General features: G+C 46.1%; 1 protein-coding gene across 11 annotated transcripts in view; it reads right to left on the bottom strand.

Annotated features, from left to right (window-relative positions):
• Nucleotides 1-15,734, bottom strand: part of LOC142464100 (embryonic protein UVS.2-like) — a 95,284-nt gene that overhangs the window by 42,526 nt on the left and 37,024 nt on the right. For 9 of the 11 annotated variants that reach the window (XR_012787580.1, XR_012787579.1, XR_012787576.1 and 6 more), the window contains 7 exons: nucleotides 13,121-13,234; nucleotides 8,751-8,885; nucleotides 5,430-5,547; nucleotides 5,079-5,257; nucleotides 4,401-4,482; nucleotides 2,302-2,429; nucleotides 1,594-1,709 (listed from right to left, as the gene is read on the bottom strand). Coding sequence is in view for 1 of the 11 variants with exons in the window: in XM_075567257.1 (XP_075423372.1) it covers nucleotides 1,594-1,709; nucleotides 2,302-2,429; nucleotides 4,401-4,482; nucleotides 5,079-5,257; nucleotides 5,430-5,547; nucleotides 8,751-8,885; nucleotides 13,121-13,234 (872 nt within the window). In the remaining 10 variants the exon portion in view is untranslated. Of the gene's footprint in view, nucleotides 1-1,593; nucleotides 1,710-2,301; nucleotides 2,430-4,400; nucleotides 4,483-5,078; nucleotides 5,258-5,429; nucleotides 5,566-8,750; nucleotides 8,886-13,120; nucleotides 13,235-15,734 lie in introns of all 11 variants that reach the window. The other 2 variants (XR_012787577.1, XR_012787578.1) reach the window with 2 other exon arrangements.

Genomic DNA, 15,734 nt, shown 5'->3' with positions numbered 1-15,734 from the left:
TTTCCCCGCGATTTTTTAAATCGCGGGCAGATCGCGGGCTGATGCTGTTTTCGGCAGTTTTGGGCGCCTGCGGGCATTTTCATTGTCTAGCGCTAAGCGCTTTCATTATCTAGCGCTATTAGCGCTATCTGGTGATTTCGGGCCACGCGGAAAAGGTCCGTGAGAGACGGAAAACATCCCCGAATTTTTTGGGGGATGTTGGAGATTGAAAGGGTCCGCGACGGTAGGTACAGTAGCTGTAATGCCGAGCCACACACATATAGAAGGGTCTGATTTGGTTATAAAAGGGTAGGAGCTTCAAAACTCAAGTATGAATTCGACTCTTACATGGGAAGTACTGTAGAGTAGACACAATAAATAGTGTAAACAACAATCAATGTCATTAGCTTACTTAGAAAGATCCCAAGAAGCATAATTAAAAAGCTCACTTGTTTGTGTCCAGTGAATGTTTTTAACCGGATAGTTATTGATCTCCACTTTTAGTCATTAGGCAATAGGATGACATCATACTTTATAAGGACAATACAAAAGCAGAGATAGAAAATATCCCAGTATACAGACAGGGGCACACAAATCCTATCACTGAAAAAATGAGGTATTAAAACTCTCAAAAAGTATTTGTTAACTTTGGAAATATTTAAAGTAAAACAAAAATAGAAATATGCAGTATTTAGACTTTTTTTCATAAAAAAGAACTACCTACATTGAATCTATTAAACATATCACAACTATTAGTTCCTTTTGGTTCTTTGTGATATTGCCCCTCCCTACGGTCAGGCTTCATTTGATCTTACATATGTAACCCTGTTTCCCCCTCCTCCCCCCTCCCAATCTCACATAGGGTCTATCTCGGGGACACTTGCTCTGGTTACTACTTTGTGTGTGGTGCAAACCTGCTGGTAACAAGGGGCCCTGAGTATCCCTCATGGTGTTATAGGGGAATGACAGGACAGACTTCTGGGATCTTGCCCGAATCGTACTCGCAGGTGCAGCGCCTCCATCTCTTGCAGACCCCAGGTGTATGGGGAGAAGTCTCTGCAGGAGAATCTCTTTACCTTCTTCCCAAAAGACTTCACTCTCAGGCCAGAAGTATAGTAAAACACAGGTCTCTTTATTCTCTCTGTATTCAGCACAGCAGTCAGATCTCAGCTTGTAGGGTGTCCACCCTCAGGATATCCCTGGACCTCACTCCCAGCCAAAGGGCACCAGGAGCAGTCCCAGCTTTTCCCTTACTCTCTGGTAAAGTAAGGGGAATAATCTCCCACTGCTCTCCTAAGGGAGGGCCCACAGTGTACAGAGCCCTGCACACTGCACTCGGGTAGACCAGCCTCTCTCACGGTAGAGGCAACACTGTCTAAATACAAAAAGTGCCTTAAATACAGATCCAATAGGAATCACCCCTGTGCCTCTGATTGGACACGACCTGATTACACTACCTTCTCTGACTCAATGCACTGGTATGAGTGGGGAAAACCCATGATTACTCCTGGCACCTACCCTTTCTGGGCATTACTGCCAGGAGGAGGGCAGGCCCAAAACCAATCAGGGCTACACATGTAATGAGTATTATCATGAAGGTCAGAACAGAATTACCTTGCCAGACTCGATTCGGATCAGCCAGACACAACTGCTTTCATTTCGATAGGGCGAATGATAATTGATGGAAGTCAGAATTCCCTTGGTACCCGTGAGCACAGAACGGCAGAGATCTGAAGGTAGAAAATAGGACTTGAAAGGGACGCCACCAGTAACAGATTCTGTGTGCCTTGTATGTTACAATTATCTAAAAAGAAAAACAACTACAGTATGTTAAGTAACATACAATAGAAAAGGGTATACGCCTTTACACTAACACTTTACACAACATCACATACAACTGGATTCTGTGATGCATGGTAATAGAGGTTTGGTGAATTTCTGTAGAACAACCCATAGACTGACACACAGTGCCAAACAACACTACATGTAATGATGTAATGTGCAGGGCAGCTTATTATAATGTCTGATCCAACTGTGTTTTGTAAGGCAATTAATGCAGTCCTTCCTGCTCACAATGGTTATACTGTATCTAATGCTCCTATCCCTATCTTGTATCACTATCTTTAGGTGCCTTACGATGTCTGCACAATAATGCCACGGTGAAGTCATATGTATACGGTTATGTTGTTGGCCATATAACTTGGCAATATTTTAATAATGGGAAATAATAACTGCATGTGATTTCTGTTTGCAAAAAACCCACAGCCATACTCTGCACCGCTCGTTTGAGTCACTTAAGATTCATCTCCTTTAGTCACTTACTGCAGTTGTAGAATTTGTTAAGTTTAGTGACATCCAGGGTGCTGACTCCGTATCTCTGTCCAATCTTTGCAGATGGGTCTGGTTTGGGAATAATAGTTTCTTTTCCAGCTTTGATGGAACTATAATATCTGTTGGAATATAACAGTGATTCCACCAGATGACTCTACTGTACATTGTATTCTTATTTCTTTTTATTTCCTCTTTGCCATCACGAAATAAATGAAACATTCATTGCTGAATTTATACCACTGAGGTGGCTATTGGCTATTAAAGTTGAGGATTTACTCCGTGAGAGTGGTAATATGTAATAATGTGTATTGTCGCCTTTTCCTCTTTTCTTTCATTAAGGCGACATAGGATTGTGCTTTGGGTTACATTGGAAGAAGTGGCACAGGGACACTTCAGGTTGATGATGATTGTACCCAGGGCCGCCAACAGAAATCATGGGGCCCGGGACAAATGAAAGGAGCAGACCCCCCCCCCAACCCATAGCGCACCCCTCCCCCCCAAACCCATAGCGCACCTACCACGCAAAAAATATATTTTAGCGTGCAACTTTTACTTAACTGTTTTCTTATTGTGATACAGAAAAAAACATTACAATGCAACCTGTTTATTTTTATATTTTCAACAAAAGACATGTGCTTGTCTGCCTGGGTGGGGGAATGACGGTGGCTGGGTGACAGTGAATAACGGTGGCTGGGTGACAGTGAATGACGGTGGCTGGGAGACAGTGAATGATGGTGGGTGGGAGACAGTGAATGACGGTGGGTGGGAGACAGTGAATGACGGTGGGTGGGAGACAGTGAATGACGGTGGGTGGGAGACAGTGAATGACGGTGGGTGGGAGACAGTGAATGACGGTGGGTGGGAGACAGTGAATGACGGTGGGTGGGACACAGTGAATAACGGTGGCTGGGAGACAGTGAATGACGGTGGGTGGGAGACAGTGAATGACGGAGGGTGGGAGACAGTGAATGATGGTGGGTGGGGGACAGTGAATGACGGTGGGTGGGACACAGTAAATGACGGTGGGTGGGACACAGTGAATGACGCTGGGTGGGAGACAGTGAATGACGGTGGGTGGGTGACAGTGACTGGGTGGGTGACAGTGACTGGGTGGGTGACAGTGACTGGGTGGGTGACAGTGACTGTGTGGGTGACAGTGACTGGGTGGGTGACAGTGACTGGGTGGGTGACTGGGTGGGTGAGTGACTGGGTGAGTGAGTGACTGGGTGGGTGAGTGACTGGGTGGGTGAGTGAGTGACTGGGTGGGTGAGTGAGTGACTGGGTGGGTGAGTGAGTGACTGGGTGGGTGAGTGAGTGACTAGATGGGTGAGTGACTGGGTGGGTGAGTGAGTGACTGGGCGAGTGAGTGGGTGAGTGACTGACTGAGTGGAAGACAGTGACTGGGAGGGTGGGTGACAGTAGGTGAGTGACAGTGGGTGGGTGACAGTGGGTGGGTGAGTGGGTTACTTACCTTGACCGGTTGGTGCTGCTTCCCTGCCACCAGACACTTCCTCTTATTGCCCCCGATATCACGGCAGCTGCCAGGGGCGGGAGGGGGGCTCGGGGTAGGAGGGGCGCGGGAGGTGGGCGGCTGGGGGGGGAGGCAGACTAGGGCAGGAGGCGCATGAGGGGGAAGCTGAGTTGGCGCTTCCCCCTCCTTATCAAGTTGGGAGCGGGGGGGGCTGGGTTGCATGCACATGGGTTGTGCGTGTGCACGGCGATTCCCCCTCTGGCCCACGTGGGCAGCGGGTAGGCTGGGTTGCGCGTGCGGGGCCTGTCTTGGCGCTTCCCCTCTGTTCCACGTGGGGAGCGGGGGGGGGGGCTGGTTGCACGCGGGGCCTGTCTTGGCGCTTCCCCCACCATCCCACGTGGGGAGCGGGGATGGGCTGGGTTGCATGTGCGGGGCCTGTCTTGGTGCATCCCACGTGGGGAGCGGGGGGACGGGGGGATGGGGAGCAGGCCCACAGGCAGCAGGCAGGATACCCTGCTTGCCCTGCACATGCGTGGGGACCACGAGAATCGCCGCCATATTTTTTTTTTTTTATTATTATCCTTTGTTTCCCCTGTTGGCGGCCCTGTTTGTACTGTACCTGCCGTAGTGCATCACTGAGGAATAGTCATACGGGAGGCCAAGGTTGTCGGAGTCTGTTATGTTAAAGTTACCAAAGTCACCTGTAAGATGAGATAGGACATAAATAAGAATGTTTCTTTAAATCAGACGATGAGCCATCTATTGGTCTAAAAATGTATCACAACCTATTACAAATCTTTCTCCCTGACAGACATGCGACTAGAACTTGGAGATACTTTCTCCGGGATGAGTCTATAACATAATGGGTGAAATTCAAAGGCTGGTATAAATGAGAATGTAAACAATAAGACAGTTTGCTACGGGCTGTGTAAGTCACCTCATTACATCCTCCTTTCTAATGCACTAGGCACCTTACAAAAAAACCAGTAACAATTCTCATAATAATATTAATATATACGATGGAAAGATTATCAATCTATGTCAAGCAGAATTAAGCTGATAAAAGCAATGCTATATTTGTAGGAACACTAAAGGGATGTCTGATCTTGGTAAGCGAGTCATTAAGGAAAAGATGAATCCCCGTATTAATATATCCGTGGGAGATATTGTCATGTCCTGTTCATGCAGACACTAAAGGAAATTGTCAGTTTCACATAATACTACTACAACTACTACTACTAATAATAATATGATAAAGAGTGTAGTGTGGGTCCAAAATTGTACAAATGTTCCTCACCTGGATTAAGGTATTGGTATATAATGTCTACGTATTTATCTCGGTCACTCCTGTTTTGTTCGTGGTAGAAACCAAGGGAATGGATAACCTCATGATGGATGACTCCATTGGACAAACAGCTCCCTCGTGCCAATGACACCATCTGGCCCCCTCCTGTCCTTCCAATGCTTGACCAGCAGCTAGAGGGGAGGCAATACGCAGCTTTTTAGTACAATCTAAGGTCCATCTTCCTGCCCTATTACAGTATGAACATTGATGAGATAAACAGCAAAAACAGTTCACATGTAATTAAGAGACATCATAGGTCTTTAATGGTCAGGAACATAAATATCATCAGTCATATAATCTTACCCCTTTCCTGAATTAAATTTGAGATAATCCTTTTCTGTTGTGCGGTCCACAAACTCAAGGCACGACAGCGTCATTAATTCTTTCAGAGCTGTTCTGATTACGGCTTTGTCACTGTCAGCTGGAGGAATGAGAGATCCTGGTCATATTTAGCAAATTGCCAATTAAGGAAACAAAATGGATGTTTATATTTTCTCTCCCTGCTATTAGATGATAGTAGCATCCTTGGTGCCAATGAAGTGAATATAGGTCCATAAGTAAATAGAAAGGCCACAGTTGCTAAGCAGTGCTATGCCATTAGATACCTTCCAGAGCTGGAAGATGCCTTCTGGCCGATTCACTTGAAAGGCTACAAGGTGCTGCTTAGTAAATATGGGTCTTAACCTGGTTTGTGATATTATGCTTATATATTACCCCTGTGGCAGATGGCCGTCACAGAGAGATCTGATCACGCCAGAGCACCAGACTGTCGGTATCCAGAACACAGGGTCACCCATATACTGAGTCTATCCAGACTCCGCCTGCTGGGCACGTGCCTCTGTCTTACTGACCCACACTACACTAGAATCCTAGCCTGACTTTGTTAGGAGGGTAGCTACCACCCAGGACGACTAGGGGTCCCACCCTAAGAGCCACACTCCTGTGCCTGGGACCCAGATTACACAACCTTACCCTGATACCCATATTGGTTCTGTGAACAAGGGGGCCTGTGTGAATGCAGAGGGTTCCCAGAACACGCAAAATAATTCTGCAATCCCTGCACTCAGATCACAATGATCCCAACCCAACCTCTATCACCCTGGAGGTCTCTGGGGGCACTGGAATTTCCAGTTAACCTAGAGAATTCCAGAGCTCCCAGCCAGCACCCAGCAAGTTACTGAATCACAAGGCACATACAGTACAGTAACAGCCCTAGCCTGAACTCACTAGGGGGTAGCACCTGAGCAACTATCACAATACACAGTAGGTTACAAGTTACACAAACATGTGGGCTAACACTCAGTTACGACAATAGAGTGATTGAACATGGGGTTAATCTAGTAGGTACAGTACACAAAAGATAACATACAGTCAGCATAAGTAAATTAAAGGGGAGGGTGTTATAAATGACAGAGTTTTACTTTGATACTAACAAGGAGTCAGTTCCACCTGAGGGAGCGGGAATCAGTCTCTGGGAGGGTGCAGGGCAGTGAGGTAACTGTGCAGGGCAGTGAGGTAACTGTGCAGGCCGCCATGTTCCACAGAGGGATCACAGCATCTCAAATGTCTTCCCCCAGTCAGTCTCAACTGACAGGCTCAGCTCAAGTCCCTGCTCCAGGGCCAATCATTTGGGAGGTGGTGGGGCGTGTCGTGGGCCAATTGGAAAGAGAGGGGCGGGGCTTGTAGTGGGACAATCGAGGGGCCAGATTCACAGACAAGACCTTTCTTCCTGGCACAAAAACACAGTCCCTGTGCAGGAAAAGGGGGAGGACGGAGGAGGTAAGGGAGGTGCTGGGGTCTGGCATAGAGGTGCTGGGGTCTGAGAGAGGGGTGCTGGGGTCTGAGAGGGAGGTTCTGGGGTCTGAGGGGGAGGTGCTGGGGTCTGGGAAGGGGGCTGGGGCAGCCCACTCCATCACAACCCCATATATATATATATCTATATATATATATGTAGCCAGGTCCCCTCTGGCTCCCCGGTCCTCCTTTCCTCCCTTCCTTACCACCGACAGCGTGAGGGCAGCTGCATGGACGATCGCGTTGCCGGGGGCTCCCGGCGACATCAGTTACAGGGCGCCACCATGTTTTTCGTGTCCGCGCATGCGCGAGCCTCCATGTTAGGCTTGGCATTAAGCTCGCGCATGCGCAGAACGCACTCGGCAGCCATTTCAGGAGTGCAGGGACTGCCCACACTTGTGCATGCTCAGCTGAGAGTAGCGACGGCTTTTACAAGTTCGCGCATGCTCAGGGGAGATCGAGCATGCGACCCCAATGCAAAAGAGGGCCATGGAGGACTACAACTCCCAGCAGCCTCAGGGGCTGGAGCCCAGCTGACGCCAGGGAGCCAATGGGACAGACATTTTCCCCTGAAGGAGATATACATTGTTGCGCTCTGCACAGGAAGAGGGAGTAGGAGCTGGGAGACAGATAGGGGAGGCTGTGTAGGTGCAGGGAGCAAATGGCCCCTGCACTAGGCCAGAAATACCCTAGGCCCCAGCTAGACCCTGAGACATTTTTTGAGTTTGTGGCTGCTGTAGGGAAGGCCCCTGCAGTTAGGGACTTTGCAGTGACTTAAGTTCAGGAACACAGCTGCAGTGTTGCGCAGCCCTGGTGGTTGTGGTCTGAGACCAGACCCCCTAAGAAGATAGAGATTGCAGCAGAGTTGGATTCCCCCACCGGACAGCTCTTGCGTGGAGATTACGTCGCTGAGGAGATCGTGGATCGGCGGATCCTTTGGGATGATATCGGCGGGCCCAGGTGCTGGCGCACTGGGCAAGTATCGTAAATAAGTGCACCAACAAAGTACACACACATTGTGGGCAGCACTGTCACACACATCGGAGAGGTTGGGTGTGTTTGGGATGCTGTGGACACGGTGTGGGGTACATGGTGAGGGGTTACAGCCCTGCTAGGTGCATGGGCAGTTGTGCTAATAGTTAGGATAGAGTTATGGTATTTATAGAGTGATAAGAGTATTCATAATTTTCCAGTAAAGACCTTTGCTATTTTACATCATTGTGTGAGTAATGTGATTGTGTCCTGTGAGGGGCTGCTTCCACTCTGCTGGGATCCCTCACAGGTGGAGGCTCTGCACCATATAGTAAGTGGTAAGAGTAATTCACCCCAGACTCCCAGCGGCGGAGGCTTAGTCTCCTTTGAGCCAAAAGGTTAAGGGCAGCACCAGTAGCTATTTACAGCCACCCCCTTTATCTCACTTAGGGGTGGGGGTAACAGGGCTACATATATAACGGAAATAGCTGTGGTAGTCCAGTTGCGATAGTGCAGAATAAATGAGTTCTTCAGTATTCGGTGATACCTTTTTATTTGGACTAATAATTTATGTCATAGGGCAAGCTTTCGAGAGTTCTCCTCTCTTCCTCAGGTCAGCAATACTGGTTTACAAAGGAATCTATGGCTAAAACAGAGGCTTGGAAAGCAGAAGAAACAGAGATTTAGATGAGGTGGGGGACAAAGGGATGTTTGAAGAAATTGGAAGGGTAATAAAACGGTGACAAGGAACCGCATGGAGGGGGATGGGGATGCTGTGGGGGGGACCGGAGGAGGTGGGGGTAGTTGTGGATAAGAATATTGGCAGAGAACATAGGCATATATACAGTATATACGTACTATAATTGGTGGACAGTGTGTACGGGATTCTGACCTTCCCACTGCTGGATTTGGGCCACTTGCATTTTTTACACTTGGTGGTAGCACGCCCAATATTCATGACAATATCTCCTTGATATATCTGCATTTTGCTACCTGTCGGGGCAGAAAAATCCTCCATATATAATCTGCATATTGGTGCTTTAGTGTTTGTTGTACCAGTAAAAAACCTTCCACATACTGTATAACATCAGGTTTCTTACAGCGTTTAAATAAGTGTTTCATGAATCCTCCCTGCTATTTGATGCAGCCTCAAAACCCAGTATTCCACTGAGACGTGTGTGGGAAGTGGCAACTTTGAGTAGAATTGTATCTATTCTAAAGAAGGGGTGAAAGTATATATACAGCTCAACCCCGTTATAGAGCGATCCGCTAAAACGCGGATCCGCTTATAAAGCGGTCTGAGCGTGGCTCCCGATTTAAAAACATCTCCAATTTTTTTTTTTGCAAAATGGCCGCTGTGCGAGAACTTACCCGACATCTGCAGCTCTCTCATCTCTGAACCTCTCTCCTCTCTCCTGCCTTTCAGTAATGTGTACTAGAATTTAAGTTTGATAATAGAGTCCAATGACATCACACCAATCCTATGGTGCAGTGGTGAGAATCCCCAACAGTGTATGAAGGATTGTACGATTCCTCCATGTTATTCTAAAAGTGTGTGTCTGTGTGTGTGTCTGTGTGTGTGTGTTATGAAGCAGGAAGAGAGCAGCAGAAGCTGGTTAAGTCCTCGTGCAGCGGCCTTTTAGCGATCTCATTATGTGGACCCTGAGCACAGTGTTATAACGGGGTTCAGTTGTGTATATATAATCAAAAACAAATACTCTATACTTTTCTGTGGCTAACAAAAATGCTTTTATTTGTGAGAGCTTTCAAGATACACTGAACTCTTCTTCAGGCATTGTTCCAATGGATAATGCAAGTAAAGTTTTACTTTAAAACAGCTTGGAATGTTATCTGAGGATGAAACCTATCCCCCCCCCCTGTGCAGTATGCAATTTATGACTTTAGTTGTTAAATGGTCCCTGAATGTTTGTGATGTAAGAGTGTGTGTATGTTTATGTGTGTATATGTGTAAATATAAATGTATAAAGCGCCCACAGTGTATACATCACTTTACAAAAGGTGTGTGGAGGGGGAGTGTATAATAATGGTGTTGGTGGGTGTTGAAATGTAAGAGGGTGTTGCATTATTATAAATGTGTGTGGATATTATGTAGTCCCTATTAGTATGTAGACATAGAATTACATTGCACATTTGTATGTGTAAGAGACTGGTGTGTGTGCATTCATATAGCGCAGAATTTATAGACATGGGATTTAGCACACATAATCATTATCATAAGAGGGGATATGATAACTACAGTATTTACAAATATATTCGGGGACAATACATGGAGCTTTCAAAAGAACTATTCATCCCACGGGCAGTACAAAGGATTTGGGGCCATCCCTTCAGGTCGGAGGAAAGGCGATTTCACCAGCAACCTAAGGAAAGGGTTCTTTACAGTAAGGGCAGTTACAATGTGAAATTCATTACCCATGGAGACTGTGATGGCAAATACAATAGATTTGTTCAAAAAAAGGTTGGACTTCTTTTTAGAAAGGAAAGGTATACAGGGATATACCAAATAAGTATACATGGGAAAGATGTTGATCCAGGGATTAATCCGATTGCCAATTCTTGGAGTCAGGAAGGAATTTATTTTCCCCTTATGAGATATCATTGGATATCTGGGGGGTTTTGTTTGCCTTCCTCTGGATCAATAAGTAAGTATAGATATAGAATAAAGTATCTGTTGTCTAAATTAGCATACAGTAGGTTGAACTTGATGGACGTACAGTTAGGTCCGGAAATAATTGGACATTGACACAATTTTCATAATTTTGGCTCTGTACGCCACCACAATGGATTTTTAAATGAAACAACAGAGATGCAAAAGAAGTGCAGACTTTCAGCTTTAATTCAAGGGGTTGAACAAAAATATCGTATGAAACGTTTAGGAATTGCAACCATTTTCATACACAGTCCCCTTATTTCAAGGGTTCAAATGTAATTGGACAAATTAACACATCATAAATAAAATGTTAATTTTCAATACTTTGTCAAGAATCCTTTGCAGGCAATGACTGCTTGAAGTCTGGAACACATGTACATCACCAAACGCTGGGTTTCCTCCTTTGTGATGCTTGCCAGACCTTTACTGCAGCTGTCTTCAGTTGTTGTTTGTTCGTGGATCTTTCTGCCTTAAGTTTTGTCTTCAGCAAATGAAATGCATGCTCGATCGGGTTGAGATCAGGTGATTGACTCAGCCATTGCAGAATATTCCACTTCTTTGCCTTAACAAAACTCCTGGGTTGCTTTCTCAGTATGTTTTGGGTCATTGTCCATCTGTAAAGTGAAGCGCAGTCCAATCAACTTCGCTGAATTTGGCTGAATCTGAGCAGACAATATATCCCTATACACTTCAGAATTCATCCGGCTGCTTCTGCCTTCTGTCACATCATCAATAAACACTAGTGACCCAGTGCCATTGTAAGCCATGCATTCCCATGCCATGTGTTTTACAGATCATGTGGTATGCTTTTGATTATGAGCCGCTCCAAGCCTTTTCCATACTTTTTTCCTCCCATTATTCTGGTACAGGTTGATCTTAGTTTCATCTGTCCAAAAAAATGCTGTTCCAGAACTGGGCTGGCTTTTTTAGATATTGTTTGGCAAAGTCTAATCTGGCCTTTCTATTCTTGAGCCTTATGAATGGTTTGCACCTTGTGGTGAATCCTCTGTATTTGCTCTCATGAAATCTTCTCTTCATGGTAGACTTGGATAATGATATGCCTAGCTCCTGGAGAGTGTTCTTCACTTGGCTGGATGTTGTGTAGGGTTTTTTCTTTACCATGGAAAGGATCCTACCATCATCCACCACTGTTGTCTTCCATGGACGTCCAGGCCTTTTTGTGTTGCAGAGCTCACCAGTACGTTCTTTTTTTCTCAGAATGTATCAAACTGTTGATTTGGCCACTCCTAATGTTCCTGCTATCTCTCTGATGGATTTTCTTTTCTTTTTTTAAAGCCTAAGGATGCCCTGTTTCACTTGCATTGAGATCTCCTTTGACCGTATGTTGTGGGTTCACAGTAACAGCTTCCAAATGCGAATGCCACACCTGGAATCAACTCCAGACCTTTTACCTGCTTAATTGATGATGAAATAACAAAGGAATAGCCCACATCTGTCCATGAAACAGCTTTTGAGTCAATTGTCCAATTACTTTTGGTCCCTTGAAAAAGAGGGGGCTACATATTAAAGAGATGTAATTCCTAAACCCTTCCTCCAATTTGGATGTGAATACCCTCAAATTAAAGCTGATCAACTGCACTTTAAGCCCATATTCATTATTTAACTGTAACTTGAATTTATTTTGGTACACAACTGAAATAACAAAACTTGTATCAGTGTCCAATTATTTCCGAACCTAACTGTATGTCTTTTTTTCAACCTCATCTACTATGTAACTATGTAACTATGTAACATGGGAAGAGAGTTCTCTTGTGTAGTGGCTCAAGAAACAGTGCTCTCTCTTCCCATGAGTGCTAAATCCCATGTCTATAAATACTGCGCTATATGAATGCACACACACCAGAAAGGAATCGGGTATTTGTATTTGATTATTATGCTCGGCCAACATGGTACAAATACCTCTACATCAATATATATCCCCATCTGCATGTACAGTGGCATGTTCATTTTCAAGAGAAAATGTGGCAACCCCCAAATCCCTCAGCTGGGGCTAAATGAGCACAAAAGATTAATTGCAATGGGAGTTTTTGTTAAATATGGTGCCCATTTTTGCCCCACTTTTGCAGCCAGGAGACTTTAATAAATGAGTCCTCAATTTCTGGGGGAGGCAGAAATTTGGAATTTCTTCATTGTTCCCTTGGATTACTCTGGATAATCTATATAAGAGGGAAATCCATTGCAGCCCCCCGCAAGTAAAGGGGGTTACATGACAAAATAATAATGTAGTTTCTTAACAGTGTACACAGCACTGTACATAGAAATGTTGCAGGCACAAGTCCCTGTCATTGAATTTACAATCTATTTTCTGGTGCCTGAGGCACATGGAGATAAAGTGACTTGCCCACAGAAGGAGCTGACACCTTGCTGACCCTCTGCCATTGTTTTCAGAGTCGGCGCCTTTACTCACGGAGCCGCTCCTTCAGCTGTCACCAAAGCTGTCACCAAAGCTGTCACCAATAAGCTGAGCCTTTTCTATCACCATCAGATTATATACTAGACTCTATTCTATATAGTAATGAAGACTGAGTCAGGATACCTTGGTTGGCCTTTGAGACTATAGAGGAGATGTCCTCTTCTGCTTCCTTGATCTCCTGCTTCTTCCTTTCCAGAGCTTCGAGAGATGCCAAAGTCTTCTTCATTTCTATTAAATCTGCAAGAACAGAAACAGTTACCGCTGCGATCTGTACAGACACAATCCTCAGAGGGAGAAACACAAGAAAAAAAGGGTTCTTAATAATGTGCAGAATGTCGTCTTTATATTTATACTAATATTTTGCTTATTTCTCCTTTGAATAATATATATCTACCATGTTGAAGCAACATGGGGAAGAGAATCTTGCCGCACTTGGAATGGTGAGGACACCATCCTCCAGCAGTGGATCAATAAGGGCTGAAGATTATGATGAAGAAGGATGATATATATCTTTATAGAATGACATTACCAGATTTAGGGGTCTATGCAGTAAGAAGCGAAAAAAAAGCATTAGCCAGTTTTGGAACTAGCCATGTTTTTGGCGTGTTAAATTCGCTGTATGCTGTAAGGGCCGAATCCCTGGCGAATGAATGCGCCACTACCATTTAATAAAATGGCGAGTAACCGGTGGCGAGACGGCTGCCTGGCGAGAAGCTGCCGAGAAGCCGTCCCCTGCCGAGATATGTCTGCAGCAGAGAGAGATCCTCCGCTCTCTCTGCGCAAAGTTCGGCATATTAAAAATTATTTTAGAAACCATTTTATTCATAGTGTACATGTGCAGGGGGTCTCCGGAGCTGAACTGCATTGGTTTCAGGTCCGGGGACCCCCTGCTTCCCGAGATACAGGCCACTTTATGAGGGGCCGGTATCCCTCTGCATTTAAAGGTCCCGATCACGTGACCGCGGAATGTAAACAAAGCAGAGGGATACCGGCACCCCCTAAAGGGGCCTGTATCTCGGGAAGCAGGGGTCCCCGGACCTAAAACCAAAGCGGTTCAGCTCCGGAGACCCTCTGCACATCTACACTATGAGTAAAACACATATATCAATAAACAATCATTCCTTACCTTTGCTACAGTAACGAAGCAGCATGAATGTATTTTTTTTTTTTTATAAATATTTTTCCTTTATTGGTGTCGGGCAGCAGATTGGTACATGTTACATACATTTATGAGCGACTCAACACAGGAATACAGCTTGATACATGTACAATATTTGGGGGAGGTTGATGACACTCAATAGTCCCTTTTCCAGTTTACAGTGGTGAAAAAGAGGGGGGATGACGAAGGAGGGGTGGATAGTTGGGAACGACTTTGGACAAAGAGAGGGGGGGGGAAGGGGGGGGAGGGAAAGATGGGGAGGACTTTGAGGGAAGGGGGGGTCGGTCCTTTGGTCCTGTGATTGTGAAGGTCAGGGGGTCTGATCCTGGCCAAGGTTCCCATGTTGAATGGAATTGCGGCATTTTTTGCTTCAGCATTGCCGTTAATCTTTCCATAACCATGATTCCGTTCACCCTAGTGACTACCGTTCTTCTGGATGGGGCTTTGATTTTCTTCCAGGCTGCTGCTATACAGCATCTGGCGGCCGTTAGAATCGCTGCCATGAGCCTGGTTGTAGGGGGGGGAAGGTCATCGACTGGTTTTCCCAGCACATAGGTCAGAGGGTCTAGGGGTACCTCCACCTCCAGGGTCTCGGCCAGCAGGCCCTGGATCCGGGTCCAGAATTTTTGGATCTCCGGACATGTCCACCAAATGTGGGACATGTCCCCCCTTTGACCACATCCCCTCCAGCAATCGTCAGGAGTAGCTGGATAGATCTGGTTCAGTCTACTCGGGGTCAGGTACCAGTGGAATAATATTTTGTAGATATTTTCTTTTGTGATGGAACAGATTGAAGTTTTGGAAGCTGCCTCCCAGATATCCTCCCAATCCTCTATGTCTATATTGGTGTTTAGTTCCTGGCTCCACCTTCTCATATATGCGTGGTTAGGGGAGGGTTGGGCCGCCTCTAGTGTTTTATATATCCCAGAGATGAGGCCTCTTTGGTACTCGCCTCTGAGGCAGAGGTTCTCAAATCTGGTGCACGGCGGGAATTTTAGGTTAGGGGATAGAGTTCTCAAAAAATGGCGAATCTGTAGGTATTGGAATATGGGAAGATCAGGGGACGTTAGTTTGATTCTCAGTTCTCGGAGGGGCATGACCTCATCGCTTTCCAGCAAGTCCGCAACCACTCTGATATTTAGGCCTTGAAATTGGCTGAATTGGGGTCGGGAACAACCGGGCGGGAAATCCGGGTTCCCGAATAGAGGGGTCAATTGAGAGGGGGTTGAAGCTAGGCCATATTTCCCTTTGGTTTTCAACCATGTCGACCACGTGCATCTCATTGCTCCAAGGCTGAGTCTCGTGGGCCTCCTTCCCTTGTGGACGTGAGTCCCAAAGCAGGGCTGAGAGGGGGGTCGGGGACGCGTGGAATGTCTCTATTTCCAACCAACAATTGGAGGCCGGGGGGTTGTTCCAAACCACCGCCTGTCTCAGTTGTGCTGCCCGATAGTATCGGGCCACGTCCGGCGCCCCCAGACCCCCTCTCGTCCTCGACGCCAAGAGTACCGACCGTGGGACCCTGGCTCTCCGTTGTTGCCAGACGAAGCGCAGTATATGGGACTGAATATTCCTTAAATC

This window comes from Ascaphus truei, chromosome 12, assembly GCF_040206685.1.
Source record: "Ascaphus truei isolate aAscTru1 chromosome 12, aAscTru1.hap1, whole genome shotgun sequence".
Taxonomy (NCBI): domain Eukaryota; kingdom Metazoa; phylum Chordata; class Amphibia; order Anura; family Ascaphidae; genus Ascaphus; species Ascaphus truei.
The sequence above is the reverse complement of the archived record's forward strand: the minus strand, read 5'-3'. Positions and strand labels throughout refer to the sequence as shown.